Source organism: Corvus moneduloides, chromosome 2 (genome assembly GCF_009650955.1).
Source record: "Corvus moneduloides isolate bCorMon1 chromosome 2, bCorMon1.pri, whole genome shotgun sequence".
NCBI lineage: Eukaryota > Metazoa > Chordata > Aves > Passeriformes > Corvidae > Corvus > Corvus moneduloides.
In genome coordinates this window covers 14,009,549-14,026,093 of record NC_045477.1, presented here as the reverse complement: position 1 = coordinate 14,026,093, position 16,545 = coordinate 14,009,549, and the positions used below count along the sequence as shown (strand labels likewise).

Genomic DNA, 16,545 nt, shown 5'->3' with positions numbered 1-16,545 from the left:
AGATTTTTATGTTCATTCTATAGTACAAACACTCAAGTTTATTGCATTTTACACTAAATACTCACCAAGTGGCAGCTGATGTTTAAGTGGCTGAGCTTTTAGCTCAGTACAATTGTTCCTTGACTTAATACAGGAAGTGTGCACACAATTTAGATCTTAAAAATATTTGATGTAAAGCAGTCAAATGAAGCATGCTGTTTATCATGATTTCTACAGAAAGAAAAGTGCTCTGATCCTTTGTCAGAATCCAAATAGACTGAATTTTGTTTCCTGTGAAAATGACTCAGCATAGGTACATAAATGAAAGTTCTTGAATACTAACCCAGGAGCCAACATAAACTTCTTTGGACTAGTAAAAATCAGCAAATAAGTTATCATCTTTAATACTGAAAATTTTATTTCCAAATTATGCTTAAAAAAGGAAAATAAAAGTTATGATGTCTCTAGTAAATGTGTTACAGTAGTCAATGTCATGGCTTTTGGAAGGAATTCTTGGGATAATTAAAATGCAATTTCTTTAAAATAAAACAATAAGTTGTTTTCTAATGTCTGATACACAAAGAACTTGTTTACATATAAGTAAAACAAGTACTTTCTATGACATAGTTAATAACAGTTATAAGCATTCTCTTCCTTTTTTTTTAAATATTAAGCATGTAATACCATGGTCAAACTACATTATTCCTACATAAAGCAGCAATTTAATTTCTGATTTTACCTTGATGACAAATATTTCCTTAAGTTACATTTAAAATTGTGAAACAACCTGTGGCAATGAATCATAGGTACTATAGTAAATACTTCATTAGTGATTCATTAGTTCAATACCAATCCCAAATACTTTAATTCACTAATATATATTTCACTATAAGTAATTCCATCTATCCCTAAGCACATACATGAGTACTAATAGATGTTATAAAACAAAGTAATAATAAAAAGAAGCACAAAGATCCTTAAATTAAATGGCTTTTAAAGTACTTTCTCAATCTCATTTTAGTTTATCTAATTATTTTCTAATACTGATGGAAAAAAATTAGTCTATACTCAGTATAATTTTCCTATGTTCTCACATTCTCTTAGTCGAATGCAGATGATGTAATATATCTTAGATTTATAGGTAGGACAAAACCCAAGCTAATAAATACTCTGAATGATAGGAGATTTTCACATATCATTTATTCTTATAATCAAATATATTGTAAGAAACATCGTAAGAGGGATTTACTAGGTTCAAAGTCCATAAATGAAACAACAATTGTAGGCAAGAAAATATCACTAGAATTATCATAAAAATATGCATTTACTAAAGATAATTTCTACTTTTTTAAAGTTCTTGTGTTAAAATTGCTTACTAAATCAAACAAAATTTCTAAAATGTGTTCTGTTTCATTGCTTATATTGCATATTATACTGTCACTTCTTAATAAACAGTTTAAAAAGTCCTGTTCCCCGAGTCTATTCTGCAGATGGATAGGTGGACAAATCCATCTTTTTTTTTTTTTTTAAAACATGGTGCAACACCTGATTAAAGCTATACTGATAGGCTGGCATTCCTGAAGACAGAAACACATGAAAGAAAACAAGAGTGTAAATACAGACCAAGAAAATTCCATTAACAAAGAAAGAACTAAATACGTAAATGAAAGGAAACGTTTTGATGCAGGCATCTCCACCTGTGAGAGGAATCCCAGAATATGCTGGTGATTACCACACGAAATCAAAAACTCTAGTTAGTATGGGGAAGTTTCAAAAGGACTTCAAAAACACTGGTGTAGCTGTGTTATATTCCTTTATAGTATAAGTCAGATAAGAGAGATCTGGGTAAATAATTCAAGGACATGTTGTGATGACACAAAAAATTACAATAACACTGCAGCACCAAAACATGAAGAGACACACATATAGGAGCACTCCATCTGCCCAGTAATCCTCAGGAGAAATCTCCACCAGGAAAAAAGCTTTGGAGCTGCCAATGGGCCAAAACCAAAATAGAGACATAACCTCTATAAATTAACAGTGTCAGTAACTCTCAAGCTTTTCTGAAACAATAATGGACACATTATGAAACAATAATGGACACATTGGGATATTCTTTTTTTTTTTCCCTTTCAAATGTTATAGCATGAGAGATGTAGAACCTGTATTTTATTTTACTGCTTAATATTAATAAAGAGCATAAAAGGGACAGAACAAACCCCTAGACAATCAGAATAATCTCTGTGGCCCAATATTCATGATTTGTGCTCATTCACTGAATTAGTCAGTATCTCTTACTACCATGGAGCATGAACAATCATTGAGGTCTCAAAAGAATGAGGTTAAGACAGTTCCATACAGACTTACACATTCTTTAGAAAGAACAACTATGTTAACAGACACACTCTTAGACATTGGAAGAAGGACAAAGCCTTCAGAAGTTACATTTTCACATCATTTTAGAAATCATAATAAAATCTTAAATAAAATATTTTTCATGGTTAATGTTAATTGGAGAATTTCATAGAAATCATAAATAGAAGTGGGGATTTTGAGGCTTTGGTGGTGGGGTTTTTTTCCCCCACGACTTCATCACCAGCATAAAGCTGAAATACAAGTGAAAAGTCTTCAGCAGAGATTTTGAAAAATGTTTTACTTAGGTAAAGTCATTTTGTGATTTTATCCTCTTAAAAAGCATGTTCCCTAAATTAAGAAACAGAAAAGCCCTTTTATTTTGAATACTGATAGCAATCTAGTTCTCTGTTGCTGGTAATGAAAACTTTTCTATAAAGGTCTCCAAGTAAAACTATCCAAAATGACACCACATAAAAAGTAACTTCTGGGAAATAACAAAAAGGTGAAAATTTTCTGCACTTGCAATATTCTTACCTATGTAGTTAAACACAAATGACTCCTATGATAATCAAAAAATGAGAGATATTGCATAATTTGAGATTAGTGCTACAGGTTCTGTAAAAGTAAATATATATTTTTGGTTTTGATAGAATTCTTGTCATACCATACGTGTTATTCTACTCCTTGACTTCTTCTGTCATGCTTTTCCTTCCTGAATGTCTCAGATAATTTGTAGTTCCACATGTGAATATTCCCAAAGGCGTGACCAGCTGATGCTGACCTGACTGGTCTAAACACAGCTTCAAAGTCAAGAACCAGAGCTCTCAAGGCAGTACCAGAACAATGATAACTGAATTTCAAGGGTTCCACATGCAGAGAGGATGGGGATGTGATGAGACAACATCCACAAGGAGATAAGGACAGCTTCTGGAACAGAATAAATTATTCAGGTACCATGGAGTGTTCAATCTGCAAAAGTCCACTGCCATTTTAGTAAAATCAGTGTAATTTTTCAGGAGGGGAGAGTTAGCTGATTACGATGCTCAGAAATTGTCATTCGCTTACTAACTGTAGAAAGCTGCGCTTGGGCAGAGGTGGATGGTGTGGTTAGTGGATGAGTTTGATTTATCAGCCAATGCTCCAGCTCCCACTGAGGAAATGTAGAACCAAATGAGATGAAGTTGTAGGGCTGCCAAAATTTGCATTTTGAGTTGGCTGAAAACAAGAATGGAAGGTAAGAACAGTTGCAGAAATTGGTGACTCATTTGTAGCTGGATTTTAGTAATATTGCTTGGATGGTTAGAGCAGCTGACTTCCCTCCTAGAGTTTACCATTTGGCTGTCAAAGTACTCCTTCAACCCCTGAAGTCCAAGTACAAGACTGCAAGCAAAAAAATCCCTTCGTTTAAAATCTAGACAAGTTGAAATACCTTTATTTGTTTTTCTTCTAATGTTGAGAACTTACTCTTGAGCAAAGTGCCATCACTGTCCATAGTTAAAATGCTACAGGTCAGTTTTGCCTGTCATATTTACCAAATATGTCTTCTGACACCTTGTGTACTTGAGTATCATTTTGGATGCACACTGCATATATTAACCACAGAAAAGATGAAGAGGTAGTGGCTTAGAATTGAGACTCTTTTTTTCTTTTGCAAAACATGGAGCAACATAGTAAAGAACAGTCACTGTAAGAATGTGTAACTTGAGTAAAAGCTGCAGGTATTTAAAATTTCCTGCAAAGGATCTGTTTCAGATGCACATGGTTGAAGATCCTCATACGGCAGGGGAGAAGGATTGAAAAAAAAAAATCCTGGTTCTTCCTTCTTTGGATCAAATTGTTAAAAATTGCCAACTCATTATGTTGTCTTGGTCATGTTTCCAGTAACATCACTGAATTTTCAAGTAGAAAACAAACACTAATTAACAGAATCATCTTTAGAATTTCACAAATAACAATTTTTTAGGAAGTTTTCTGATTTCATGTTGTGTTCGCATCCACATGAGATGTAACTTGAGGTCATATACTTCAGGATGATGCTTCTTATATGTGAAATTTAAGCAGATCTTAATTGCCCATGAAAATGTTTCTTGAAGCAGCATGAAAGATAAGAACTTCTGCAACCTGACATGCTGATACTAAATGATGATAAAATTCCAGAACTCTATTAAATGTACGTGACCAGCAATTCCTAGTCTGAAAATCTACCTTTGATGATGAGAGAAAGGGCTGTTAGTCACAACAGCCATCATCGTGTAGAAGCTGATGGAAGCTCCCTTCTGGATTATGGATGGTATATTCACAATATTTCCCATTCTCTTCAGGTAAATGTATTCTATCCATGCACCTGTTGGAGACAGCAGAAAATTCCAGAGTATTGCTATGTGCATATGCCTTAATGTCCAGTGAATCAGAATAATGCTACAGCAGTGTCTTGGACTTCAGTGACTTTTATAGGAGACCTTGTGATATTTTGTAACTTCAGCTTGTTAATTATATATGTCAGCATGCTGCAAATTCCTGAATTTCTAGGAATTTGTTTTTCCACAACGACGAAATTATTGAAGCACCTATTGTTTGTAGATCTATAGTGTAGCACCAGGGAAGTCACAAGAAAACCTAATGTTGAAGAAAAAAATACTGTTGTTTTGAATTCAGTTCAGCTGCAGACACACCAGTTACTTTTATAGAATTCAGATTGTAAATGGCAGCAGGTTCTATGCAGATTGTTAGCCGCATGATCAGTCTCAGGAAAAAACGTGTTCTTGAATGCTTCGCACAACTTTTATAAATTATGAACTGATATTTCATTCATTCATGCTGGAATTTCTTTCAGACTTAAGTCATTATGCAAAGAGATGACACATGAAATCCTGACACCAAACACTTACTGAGACATGAAATGGAAAACTGAACTTCTTTCCATAATTGGCTTTTACTCAAAAATGAATATGTAAGAAAAATATTTAAGAGAGAAAAAATGATGAGCAGCCATTCAAGATTAATTCTACTAAAGATGCAAATCCTAGATGTAAATCACAAATCTTAATGATGCAAATCACAAGATATAAATGGTTGATGAGTTTTAAGGGCAAAAATATTAGCATCATATCAAATAAACTTGTAGAGTAGAACAAGCATTAGTGTTGGCCATGATAAATAACAATAGTAATCACAAATGAGCGTTTGTAAGTACAGAAGAAATACTACAGTTCGAATAATTACATAAGCACTTTGTAATGAGAAATCCTGTTTCCCTCATAAATACTGTATTTAGTGGCTTTATTCCTAAGGATTTTGCTGATCTGAATCTACTCCAACACTGCTATGATGCCATTAAAATATGTGACTCAAATGGATTCAGGCCAGCAAAATTCTCAGGAATCTTTAAGTACAATGTTCTCATTCAATACAGACCTCACATAAAACAGACACTAAAAACAGTGATTTTACTATACAACTGCATCTTAGTTTAAAGAATCCAATTTTATTGTAACTTGGGACTAGAGGTGGTAGTTCTGTAACTTTAGTGACCAGCAAGTGAGAACATGGCGAAAAAAGTAAAAAGGAAAGAAACCAAAGAAACCTGTGGCAGGACACACATGAAGACAAAGCATGTAAACTTACTGCATTACAAAATGAACAAAAATAACTTGAAGCTGACCCAAGGCAGGGTGAGGGTGAAGTGAGGGTGAATTGTCAATCCTTTTCTACTTTTTTTTTTTTTTTTTTTTTTTTGTGAAGAAAAGCAAGCACTGTCAGCTTGCCTCTGGTTTCTGGGTGATTATAAACAGGAAAGGAAAACTAAGAAGCTTTTGCATAACAATTTTAACTATAGTGTTATTTTTCCCCCTTTATTACTTAGATAATTAAATTATCTAAGTATATTAAATTAAAATAAATTTAATATTTAATTAAAATGTTCAAGTTATTATAACTGAACTAAGAATAATTGCTTGGTTTATTTTGTTTAAACTGATATTACTTGGACCAATAACAAATTCTTAAGATATATACAGATTATATACCCCTCCTACCCATGAAACTTTAAAATTACTACTACTGCAAGAATTTCAAACGGAGATTAATTCATGTATATATACATTAATTTCATTTTCACAGAATTCATACTCAAACCTTGACACAGTCTAGCTTTAGTTGCAGGGGGAACTGATGTAGTGAGGTATGCAGAAAAAAAAGGAAGAAAAGAGAAAAAAAAAAAAAAGGTTGTTCAGTAACTGTATGCAACTTGAGATCCCTCACAGTTTACTGTAAAGTTGATGTATATTTTACTAAAATTATTATGGCTAGACAGCAAATAGGAAGTCTGTCTGGAAATTGGGATGAGGCAGAGACCTGCAGGGGTATATGTAAGCAGCAAGGCTCCCTTAGGGGAAGGAAAGTCACAGAAGGCCAGAAAAAGACACAGCTTGAGTCACAAGGTGAAGGCAACTGTCAGCAGGACAGATCCTGACTTCACAGATCACAAAGTCTTTGCTCACAAACCCTGATAATTCTGGAGGGCTTTTTGCAACTGAAAAAACAAAAGGAAAATGTAGTAGCAAGCAAAATGGAGAAAGTGAGGTAACCTGGACATAACTGAAAGGGCATTTGTTTTCAAGTAATTTTATTTAATTGATGTCCTGAATGCAGTTCTCAGTTTCTCTATTTACATTTCTATATTTATAAATATGGCTATACATAAAAGCTTATGCTGGATATATCAGCTAAATTGTATGTTTGCTATTATGGAAAAATGTCATGCTACTAGGGTTTAAAATAGGTTGGGAAGGAGATGTTGCAACATGGCAGCACAAATACCCATATGTCATTCTCCTGGGGAAAGTCTCATTGAGAAAAAATCTTTAAGTCAATCTATTGCTTATTTGCAATCAGCTGCCAGGATTCCTGACTCAGCTGTACACATTAGGAAACGGATTAATTATTATCAGAAGTTATGTACTAGTACATGGCTGAAGAAACAGATCTGTAGTAACACATTAACTGAAGAGACTATGTGGATAAATTAATGACAGCTGAAATATCAGTCATAGCTCTAGAATTCTGGTATGCAGGTAAATTGGGAGGAACGACTGGGACCTGGAAGAAACATAATCATTTTCTGGGTGAGGAAGAAAAGGAAAAGGAGGAGTGAGTCAAAAAACGTGAGAAACAGCCTTTTAACCAAGTAATATAACCCTGAGGACTTTAATGTTATGTATAAGCTACCAATAGGACATACTAAAGCATGTTAGATGATCATCTTGCAGTAAAGATTTCCACACGCTATTAATTCATTGAATTTTTTCATAAATGTCACAACTTCATTTGCACAAGCAGGAATTTATAGAAAGACAAAAAATCATCTTATTGCTAATAACATTATTTATGCAACACTTAGAAATTTTAATAGCACAGGTTGAGCCCATGCATAGATGGGAGTTCTTTTGACCATAAATCAAAACTCAGACCTATTGCCCATTTATGGGGTCCTAAGAAATACTGTTTGCTGAATTTTATAAGCTGTCAGTAAGGGATGGTAGAAAGAGTCTACACTTTTCCCAATGTACAGAAATAACACTTTAGATGAACTTTCACAGCCTCTTAACTAGCAAGACATTCACTGGTACATCATCATTGTCCTGTTGAAGTTACCATAATTTCACTGTGTTTGAAATCTGAGAGCTGGTATTAGAAGCAAAAATAGTTTATGAGTAGATGCACATGGAGAGATTGCACAGTGAGAATGTGACAGAAAAATATGGGGTTTTTTATAAGCATACTAAGGACATTAATAAATTATCAAAAACTAATTCTTACACAGAGCTTAGATAAAAAAACAAACAAACAATGTATTGAAAAAGTTAAGTCAAAAGACTTAAATTCTCCTAATATATACAGGTACGCAAACTGCCTTTCAGGTTAGGAAAACTGCAGACAGATTTTAATAGCATAAACCACATTTTTGCCAGCATTGCACTTCTGATTGTGCCATTGATTGTGCTCGCTCCCAATGTAGGCAGTATGCAGAAAATGCAACATTTCTTAAGTCTCTTGAGAAGGTCCTGCAGTACATCAGTGAATAATGACTCCAGCTGACTCCAGTCTACAAACTGTGGATGTATTACCTAGTGTAGCATCAGGTGCAGATTCTCTATTTCACCAGACAGGCTACAGCTATTAGGAAGTTCTTAAACCATTAGCAAATAACACAACTGATACTTAGGCTGAAGCTCATGAAACAACCATTTGTGTTGTAGAAGAAATGAATGAATATTCCAGTCCAAGCTTCACTGGTATTGTAGGAAATGTTAGTCCATAAAATGCTCCCTGATAATTTCACTCTTCTTTAGTGTAACACACCTAATATCATCATTGATAACTAAATGGAAAAACCCCCTAATATTGGAAGGGAAATAAATACCATTTCCAAGCCCTTATGGCTTTATTTCAGCCAGCAAAAGCAACACTGCAATCCACAGAAAGTACCCCAAAAATATCTATTTGTTGCATAGGTAGTACATAAGCAAATGGATTAAATGGAAAAACATTTTTGAATTTTAAATATAAATTAGATGCAAAAAAGAGTATCCATTTACAGAAGAGATAATAATTTTGGACTTAATTTAAGGTATCCCATTAAAGAACTGCTTAAATTAGTCATGTTCTTAAATTAATATCTTTCCCTAGGTTGTTTAAGCTTTTAATACAGAAGCGGTATTAAATTTTACATTTTCTTGCCCTTTTGTCTCCTTTAAATAATCAAGAACTTTGTCTCTGCTCACTTAATTCCTTCCCAGTAGAAAGTGACCCTAAGGTTTTACTAAAAGGAAAAAGGTACAGAAATGAGAGAATTCTGAGCGAGTGTAATACCAATGCAGACAGCCATCCACACAACACGGATACATCTGTCTCTGTGTATGTACAGGCATTTGGGTCTACTCTGAGTAACAGATAATTTACCTTCTATTCCAAAAGAGGAGTAAGTCTGAAGGGCCCTCTGGTCATGTGGCTAACATTTAGTATTGAGTTGTCAATACAGCCAATACCTCAAAATAATTACTAGCTTAATTTTTGGCTTCATTTACATATCACTGCAGACATTGTTACCTAAAGGAGTGTGTGGAGCTCAGATGACTGATTGAGCTACCTGAGAACTTGGAAATATCCACACTGGCTCACAGCTTTCCTGTTTCCTCAGGTCACCCAGGAAAGCTGCTCTTTCTTTCTAACTGAATACAATCCTACTCCTCCAAAATCAATCTTCTTGCTCAAATACTGTCACCGCCCAAAACTGCACACTTTAGTTTTAGCTCCCTCTAGTTACTGAAGTGTTTGTCCCAACTCCATACTAGTTAGCTGAACATGACGCAGAGACGATGAAGGAACACCAAAATGTATTCAGATTTCCATGAATCAGGTGGCTCCTGAAATTCTATTATTCAGTGCTCATATGTGGCCCTTTATCTGCTTATGTCACAGGGTATAAACCTCTATATTCTCAACAGCACTACTTACCTAACATTTAAGTGACCCTGTTGGTCAAGTTCATTTATTTACCTTCTTCCAGTCACAATATTCTTGCTCTCTAACTTCATAGTCTTAATATATGAAGCCAAATAAAATTCATTTGGGGCTAAAATCAAAATAGAAGAGAACTTTGATGCCTGATTGAATTGTTTGCAGAGTGTTTCAATTGCATAATCAAACACAATTGTGGCTGGCTACATAAATTGTTCTGGCTTGCAGGCCTGTGCCAATATTGCAACAACAAAAGTATTCTATGATATTGTAAGTAGAAGCTTTTCACACAATATGTAGGTGAAACAGGTTATAACAATTTTCTCCACTTCAGCAGAGAGATTGGCCTTGTACATTTTCCAGCTATTCAAAGGAGAGCTATTTACAAAGAGCAGGATTTGTATAGCTCAGAAAAATAAAGATATCTCCTGGAATCAATAAAAATACCCTAGATACATTTGTGTTTTCTGTGATTAATTTCAAATAAAGACATGATCCTTGATGAGCAAGAATTTAACAGGGCTCACATTGCTGTTTCAAAAGAAAGACAATATATTTCCTACACTGTAGGACTGCTTCTTTTTGTGCAGGGACAAACAACATAAACAAGTAGCAAAAAAAAATCAGATTCTTTTTATTAACATTTGTAATAGCTGAAGTGAAGTTAATAGGCTTGAGAAAAAAATAGACTTGACCTTTCAAAGAAAAAGATTACCTTTGCCTATTTCCTGATCATGAAAACTATGAAAAACTCTACAAGCTCCAAATATTTATGATTTGCATGCCAATAGAAAGTGAATTCAAACTTGGAAAACAACTTAATTATTAGTCTCTGAATATTTGTTCTCGTAATACTGAACTCTGCAATATTTAGAAACAATGTAATAGGAAATTTCACAGGAAGCACCAGGTTATTATTGCAATGGGAGAAAGCAGAATTCAAACTGTTTCTGAAGTGTTCACTATAAAATTAAAAAATCACAGATTGGGTTTTCTTTGGGGGTACAAGGAGAATAGTATAAGGTGTTTAAGAGACATTCATTGAATCTGTATTACACAGAGTACAAAGTACAGTAAAAAACAGAGTATAAAATCCTATCTTAAATCCAACACACAAGTTGCAACTGGAACATCTCTGTATTGCTTCCTTTCATTCATTTCATGTGTTTAGATCGTAAATTCCTCAGGGTATGCAGCATATGCCTCTTTGGACACATGCTGCATACCATGGAGCCACTGTCTCGTATCAAGCCCCATCTGTTATTGTAATTTGTATTCTAAAACAGGGCTTGAAATGGTAATTACCAACAGTGTTGATCAGCATTCATATTTCTGCTAGAATTAGATATGATGAAAGTGGGGCATTAAACTCTGCCCTCACACTTCTGCAGTATACATAGGAACCAGCGACAATTTTGTATCAGCAGTCAGGATGTGTTGTCCTTCAGGGATGTGTGTAGAGATGTATGTGCATGTCCAAAATCCATTTCATAACTGATTATGCCAAATCAAATCCAATCACTGTCTTTCCTTCTGTTCTAGAAAAAGCAACCCTTCTCCTGCCTCCTCTTTTTACTGGGAAAAGGGCCAGGCCTGCTGGATGCACAGTGGTCTGCGGGAATGTGCCATTTCAAATCCCAGCTGAAAGAGGCACAGCAAGGTTGGCACCTCAGTGCAAGGACAGGCAGTGCTGGGGAGTCGGGGACTGGAAGGACAGAGGCAGAACCAAGCAGAGAGCTTTATCTTGACACTGAAACAGCAGAGGAAGCTGTGGCCTTGGATTAAGCCTCCATTTCCATTTTTAAACCTCTAGTGGTGAGACGGACACCTTCCAGCACACATTGCCATTCATTTACTCAGCCTTACCCACCCCCATGTATTTATGGGCTATACAGCCACAGAAGGATTACAGAGGTCATCTAATGTGACCTTCTGGAAAACTTTTCATTTAACTTTCAAGAGAAGTCAGAGGAAAGGGAAAGACCCCTTTATTTCAAATTCTCAATGAAAGAGAGACCACACACTGTGTGGTAGATTGTTCTAAGAGCTAAATGATAAAAGGAGAGAGGAAAAGGCTTCTTTGCTTCTGGTTTGAACTCACTTGGCTTCAACTTTCAAATACACACATCTGAGGTACTGAAAATCCTTTATCAAAGCTGTATTTTCCAAAGAGATAATTATAGTGCTCATACTCATTAATATTATCCTCCTTAAGCCCAGCTGGGTTACTTCTTTGATCTATGACTTTGGTGCACATTTTCCATTCTTTTGGACACAATAATTTCAAAACTCAGGAAAGCCTATGTCCCAGTTATAAGATCTATCATTGGAAAGAAAACATTTTGAATCCATGCAGGCTCAGAATGATCTCACATTCATCAGTCTTCCTTACTCACATGAGGTATGTTTACATTTTAGCAAAATAAGAAGCATTTGATTGAGGAGCTACATGCTACAATTAATAAAAGTCAAATTAAAAAAATAAGAACAGCACTTTCTGTGTTCTTTTGATGATCATCATGTTAATATTATCACTTGAGCAGTTCTTCCATCTTCTGTGGAAAAAAATAATCCCCTAAAGATACTCTTAATTCAACAGAAATGATTAATAAGGTGCAGTCTATATCAAAAAAACTGGCCCAAAAATTCAAAATATGAATTCCTTGAATAAAGATGATCATTTTTATGTTTATGCATAATTTATGTTGTTGCATGATGGGGTGTTACTTTAAAAGTTGTCACATATAAGGAATATTTTCAATTTAAGACTATGTTCTATGTTGCTCCCCCTCAATTTTTTCAATTCACCTTTTCCTTCTCTTTCTGTGTGCAAAACACTGCTGTATTATTTAACAATTAGTCAATAATTGTTAAAAACTGCCAGTTTTGTTCCCTATTCACCTAATTTGGTAGGAGAGCACAAGCCAAGCCTTTGGCAGCCCAGAGCAGGAGGACCATGGGGCAAATGTAGCAGCATATTTTATAGCTCAAGAACATATTCAGTATTTCAGAACATTTATTCAAGATTCAGCAAAAACTCTCCCATGAGCAACACACAGTTCTTTCTTTGGCAAGAACAAAGGAAACCACATAACTGTATTTATTCTCATTCTTTTTATCTGTCACACAGAGTCTGTCAGCACACCAGTAGGAAGCGAATATAGATTTTCGTTTGGTTGTCAGTATTACTGAGTTGAACCACAGTTCAGAGAGTACTCCAGCAACATGTCTGGACAGTTTAACCACCTGCAGCTGGAATTAAGAACATAAGACTGTCTTATATAAGCACTGGATAGATTTCAGGTTTCAACTGCACCAACATTTTTGAGCTTCTTTCTGCTATTTTGTCTCATTTTCAATATCTCATCTAGAAAGTTATTTTGGGAACATTTCAAACATAAGTGAGTGGCTAACATTTGTAACCTTTGAACAAAGCGTAGTCTTTGCGAGTCAGAAAGATGACCTTTAACTTGAAATATTTAAGGAAGAGAGAACCTGCTTTGTCTTAATGCAAAACTATTAGAAAAAAAATAATATTTAAATACTGCTATATTGCTCCAAAGTGGAAATCACAGAACAGGAGAATGGTAGACAGAGCTTCACATAAACTGCCTCAGTTCCAGGAAAGGTCAAGTCAGAGACTAGACCAGACCAGACATTCTCCTTTAAAACACAAATAGTGAAAGTACATAATTCCTTAATATACAGCAATTCCCTATAAACTAAGTGATGTACTATGTATCTAACTCCCTTTGTGGCATGATTGCTATATAGGTTTTCACCTGTGCGTGTTCTTTAAGCAACAACTATGAATATGCAAGAATAAGGTATTTTCCTACATAATTATCTGGAATAAAAATTATGAATTAGTTATCAAGAAAGATGGTATCTCTTGCTTTAACCACTACAGAGGAATTCTGTAGTCTGTGTCAGGAAATTAAGAGGAAAGCACTTGCTCAAATATTAAAATAATTATTAAAAAGGGAAGTAGAAGAACTCTGTAGAAACACAGCTTGCTGCAAGCATAGTCAGGAATAACATTACACCATTCCCTTTTCATTTCACCATTCCACATAATTATAGCTCTTGTTCCCACAGTAACTGACTTTCTCCATTGTCATACTGCAATCTTTCTCTACTCAACTTACTTTTGAAATAAAATATGAAAATGGGGAAACAAAATGGAAAAATAGGCTCAGTTTGTCCTCTGTGAAAGGAAGAAATCTAAGGAGAGAAAAACAGGCAGAAAAAAGGAGAAGTGGGAAATAAAGAACTACAAAGTACTCAGATTTTTTTAATTTAAGCTATCTTTAAGCTCCACTTTATTTTGAGGATTACTGGACAGAATCCAAATTTACTGAAGAAGGGCTATGTGTAGCCATAATGATCAAGATTAAATTGAAACCATTATTAAAGATTATGTATGAAAATTTAAGCTACAGAGATGAATTTCCTTTCAGCATTTAATTGCTTTTTTCTTTTCCTTTTTTTAATTCAAAATTTAGAATCTCCATGTCTCTCTTACTGCCTTAGAAAATAGCAATTCTTTCTAATTCCAGAGGAATCTAGAATTAATCTAGATTCTCTAAATTAATTTTCTGCTTATAAGAGAAGAAGATTAGGCAGACAATATATATTTAGATATTTTATATATTAGAGGTAGATTTACCTTGTCACCTTCAGAGAAAGTCATTCCATCAATGGCCCTTTTCCAAGTAATCTCTGGGACAGGTTCTCCTTCTGCTTCACAGATGAGGGTTGCTTTCCCATTCTCAAATGTGGTTTCATTTTTAAGTTGTATTATTTGAGGCTGCACTGTTAAGAATACAAATTGCATTACTGATCCTGCACAAAGAATGTCATATCACAATCTGTGTTTAAAACCATCTTATTTTTGTCAAAGAACATTTCTTTCTTTTTTTTTTTTTTGTTTTTTTTTTTTTTTTGTTTTTTGCTTTTTAGGATTAACTAAAGTTTTAATGTTACTATCTATAAAGGCAATTAACTTTTCTGACCTCAAGTTGCACAGCAACCATTTCTGTATGCCCCATGACCTGGACATCCTGCTTCCTTGCTGGGGTAGAGTGGGATGGGTCTTGGCTTATCTGGCTTGGTGGCTGGGTTTATTTCCCTTAGGAACAAGCTGCCCAGGAGACTGTGGAGTCTCCCTCCTTGGAGGTAATCAAAACCCAGCTAGACTTCTCCTGAGATGCCTACTCTTGTTGACTCTGGACTAGATGGTCTCCAGAGGTGCTTTCCTATCTTAGGCATTCTTTGATTCTATAATAACCTGTGTTTGTCTTCAAATGCATATTATTCAGAAACAAAATTAGGAATTATTACCATTCTTTGACTTTGATCTTTAGCAATGCTTCACTGGCCTACATCAGTTACAGAATTTAACAAAATCCCCCAACAACACATTTCACTGGTATTAACACTATGGAGAACTGAAGAGTCCTCTGATATAAAGGTGTTCATCCTCACTAACCAAGTAAACTGGTAGTAAGATACATTGTAAAAATTCCAGATATTGTTTGCATTCTTCAAATCATTCCACATTATAGCCTCAATTACATAGCAGCTACATCTCTCTATCTATACTGTACCTTATATTACACGGGAACACTTTTACATGGAGGATTTATCTGTACAATATCACACAAGAACTCTGCATTAGTACTGTATTAGTGCATAGAATATTACTCTCTTCCATGACATTCAAGTATCTTCATTAAATTTTTTTTGGTTCTATATAGTACCTCATATATAATGATTAATAAGTTTCTCTGAACCTATTCCCTTTATACGTTGAAGAAGACACTCATCCCCCTGGAAAACCTAACATGTAATCCTGTAATAAGAATATAATTTGATAGGTTTACACCCAAAAGCAATGAATAAAATTTAATTAAGAGAATCAAAATTTGGCAGCTCTTAAGATTGACTTAATTCAACTTTAAGTATATTTGTTGAAAGCAGTGTATTTTCTAAGCAGTTTTCCTGAGCTTTGTTTTTGAGGAAGCATTATTATAGTGTACTCCTTATGAAATAGAAAATAAAGAAATGTAATTTGTTTTCCAACAGGGTTACTAAAGTGTATGCTATGCAGAAGAGAAATATTGGCTTATGTTTATGGTTTAAAATGGGAGAGATAATCATTCAGGTTGGAATGGATGTCAGGAGGGCTTCTTGACCAACCTCCTCTTCAACACAGCATCAACAGACCCTGTTCAGGTCAGATTGCTCAGGGATTTGTCGAGCACTATCTTGAAAAATGTCAAGAACAGAGACTAGACAACCTCTCAGCAGCCTGTTGCACTGCCTGGCTGTCCTGGTGAAGAGTGTTTTCCTTATGTCCAGTCTCCTGTTTCATTTTATGACTCCTCCTTTATAAGCATTGTCTCCCAGATGCTACATTCAGCATCACCAAGAAGAATAATAAAAACAGGTCCAAACTTACTACCTGTAGGCACATCACCTACCTTTTATCCATTCCCTCCACACAATTCTTGGTCTCACTTCTCATTCCTTTTTTCCATATTCCTTCTCCTGCTTCTCTACTGTCTGTTTTACCCTTGACTATTATGAATAAACTGTTGTGTGTTTACTGCACAGAGATGAGAAACAAGTAGCATTTTACCTGAGAAAGCACTGAATTAATATCCTGCTTCATTAATATATAATCTACAG

At 34.8% G+C, this 16,545-nt stretch overlaps 1 protein-coding gene across 2 annotated transcripts in view; it reads right to left on the bottom strand.

Moving 5' to 3' along the window:
- Positions 1 to 16,545, bottom strand: part of NCAM2 (neural cell adhesion molecule 2) — a 282,099-nt gene that overhangs the window by 97,213 nt on the left and 168,341 nt on the right. For both annotated transcript variants that reach the window (XM_032097436.1, XM_032097444.1), the window contains exon 8: positions 14,522 to 14,667. In XM_032097436.1, the coding sequence (XP_031953327.1) occupies positions 14,522 to 14,667 (146 nt within the window). The remainder of the gene's footprint in view (positions 1 to 14,521; positions 14,668 to 16,545) is intronic.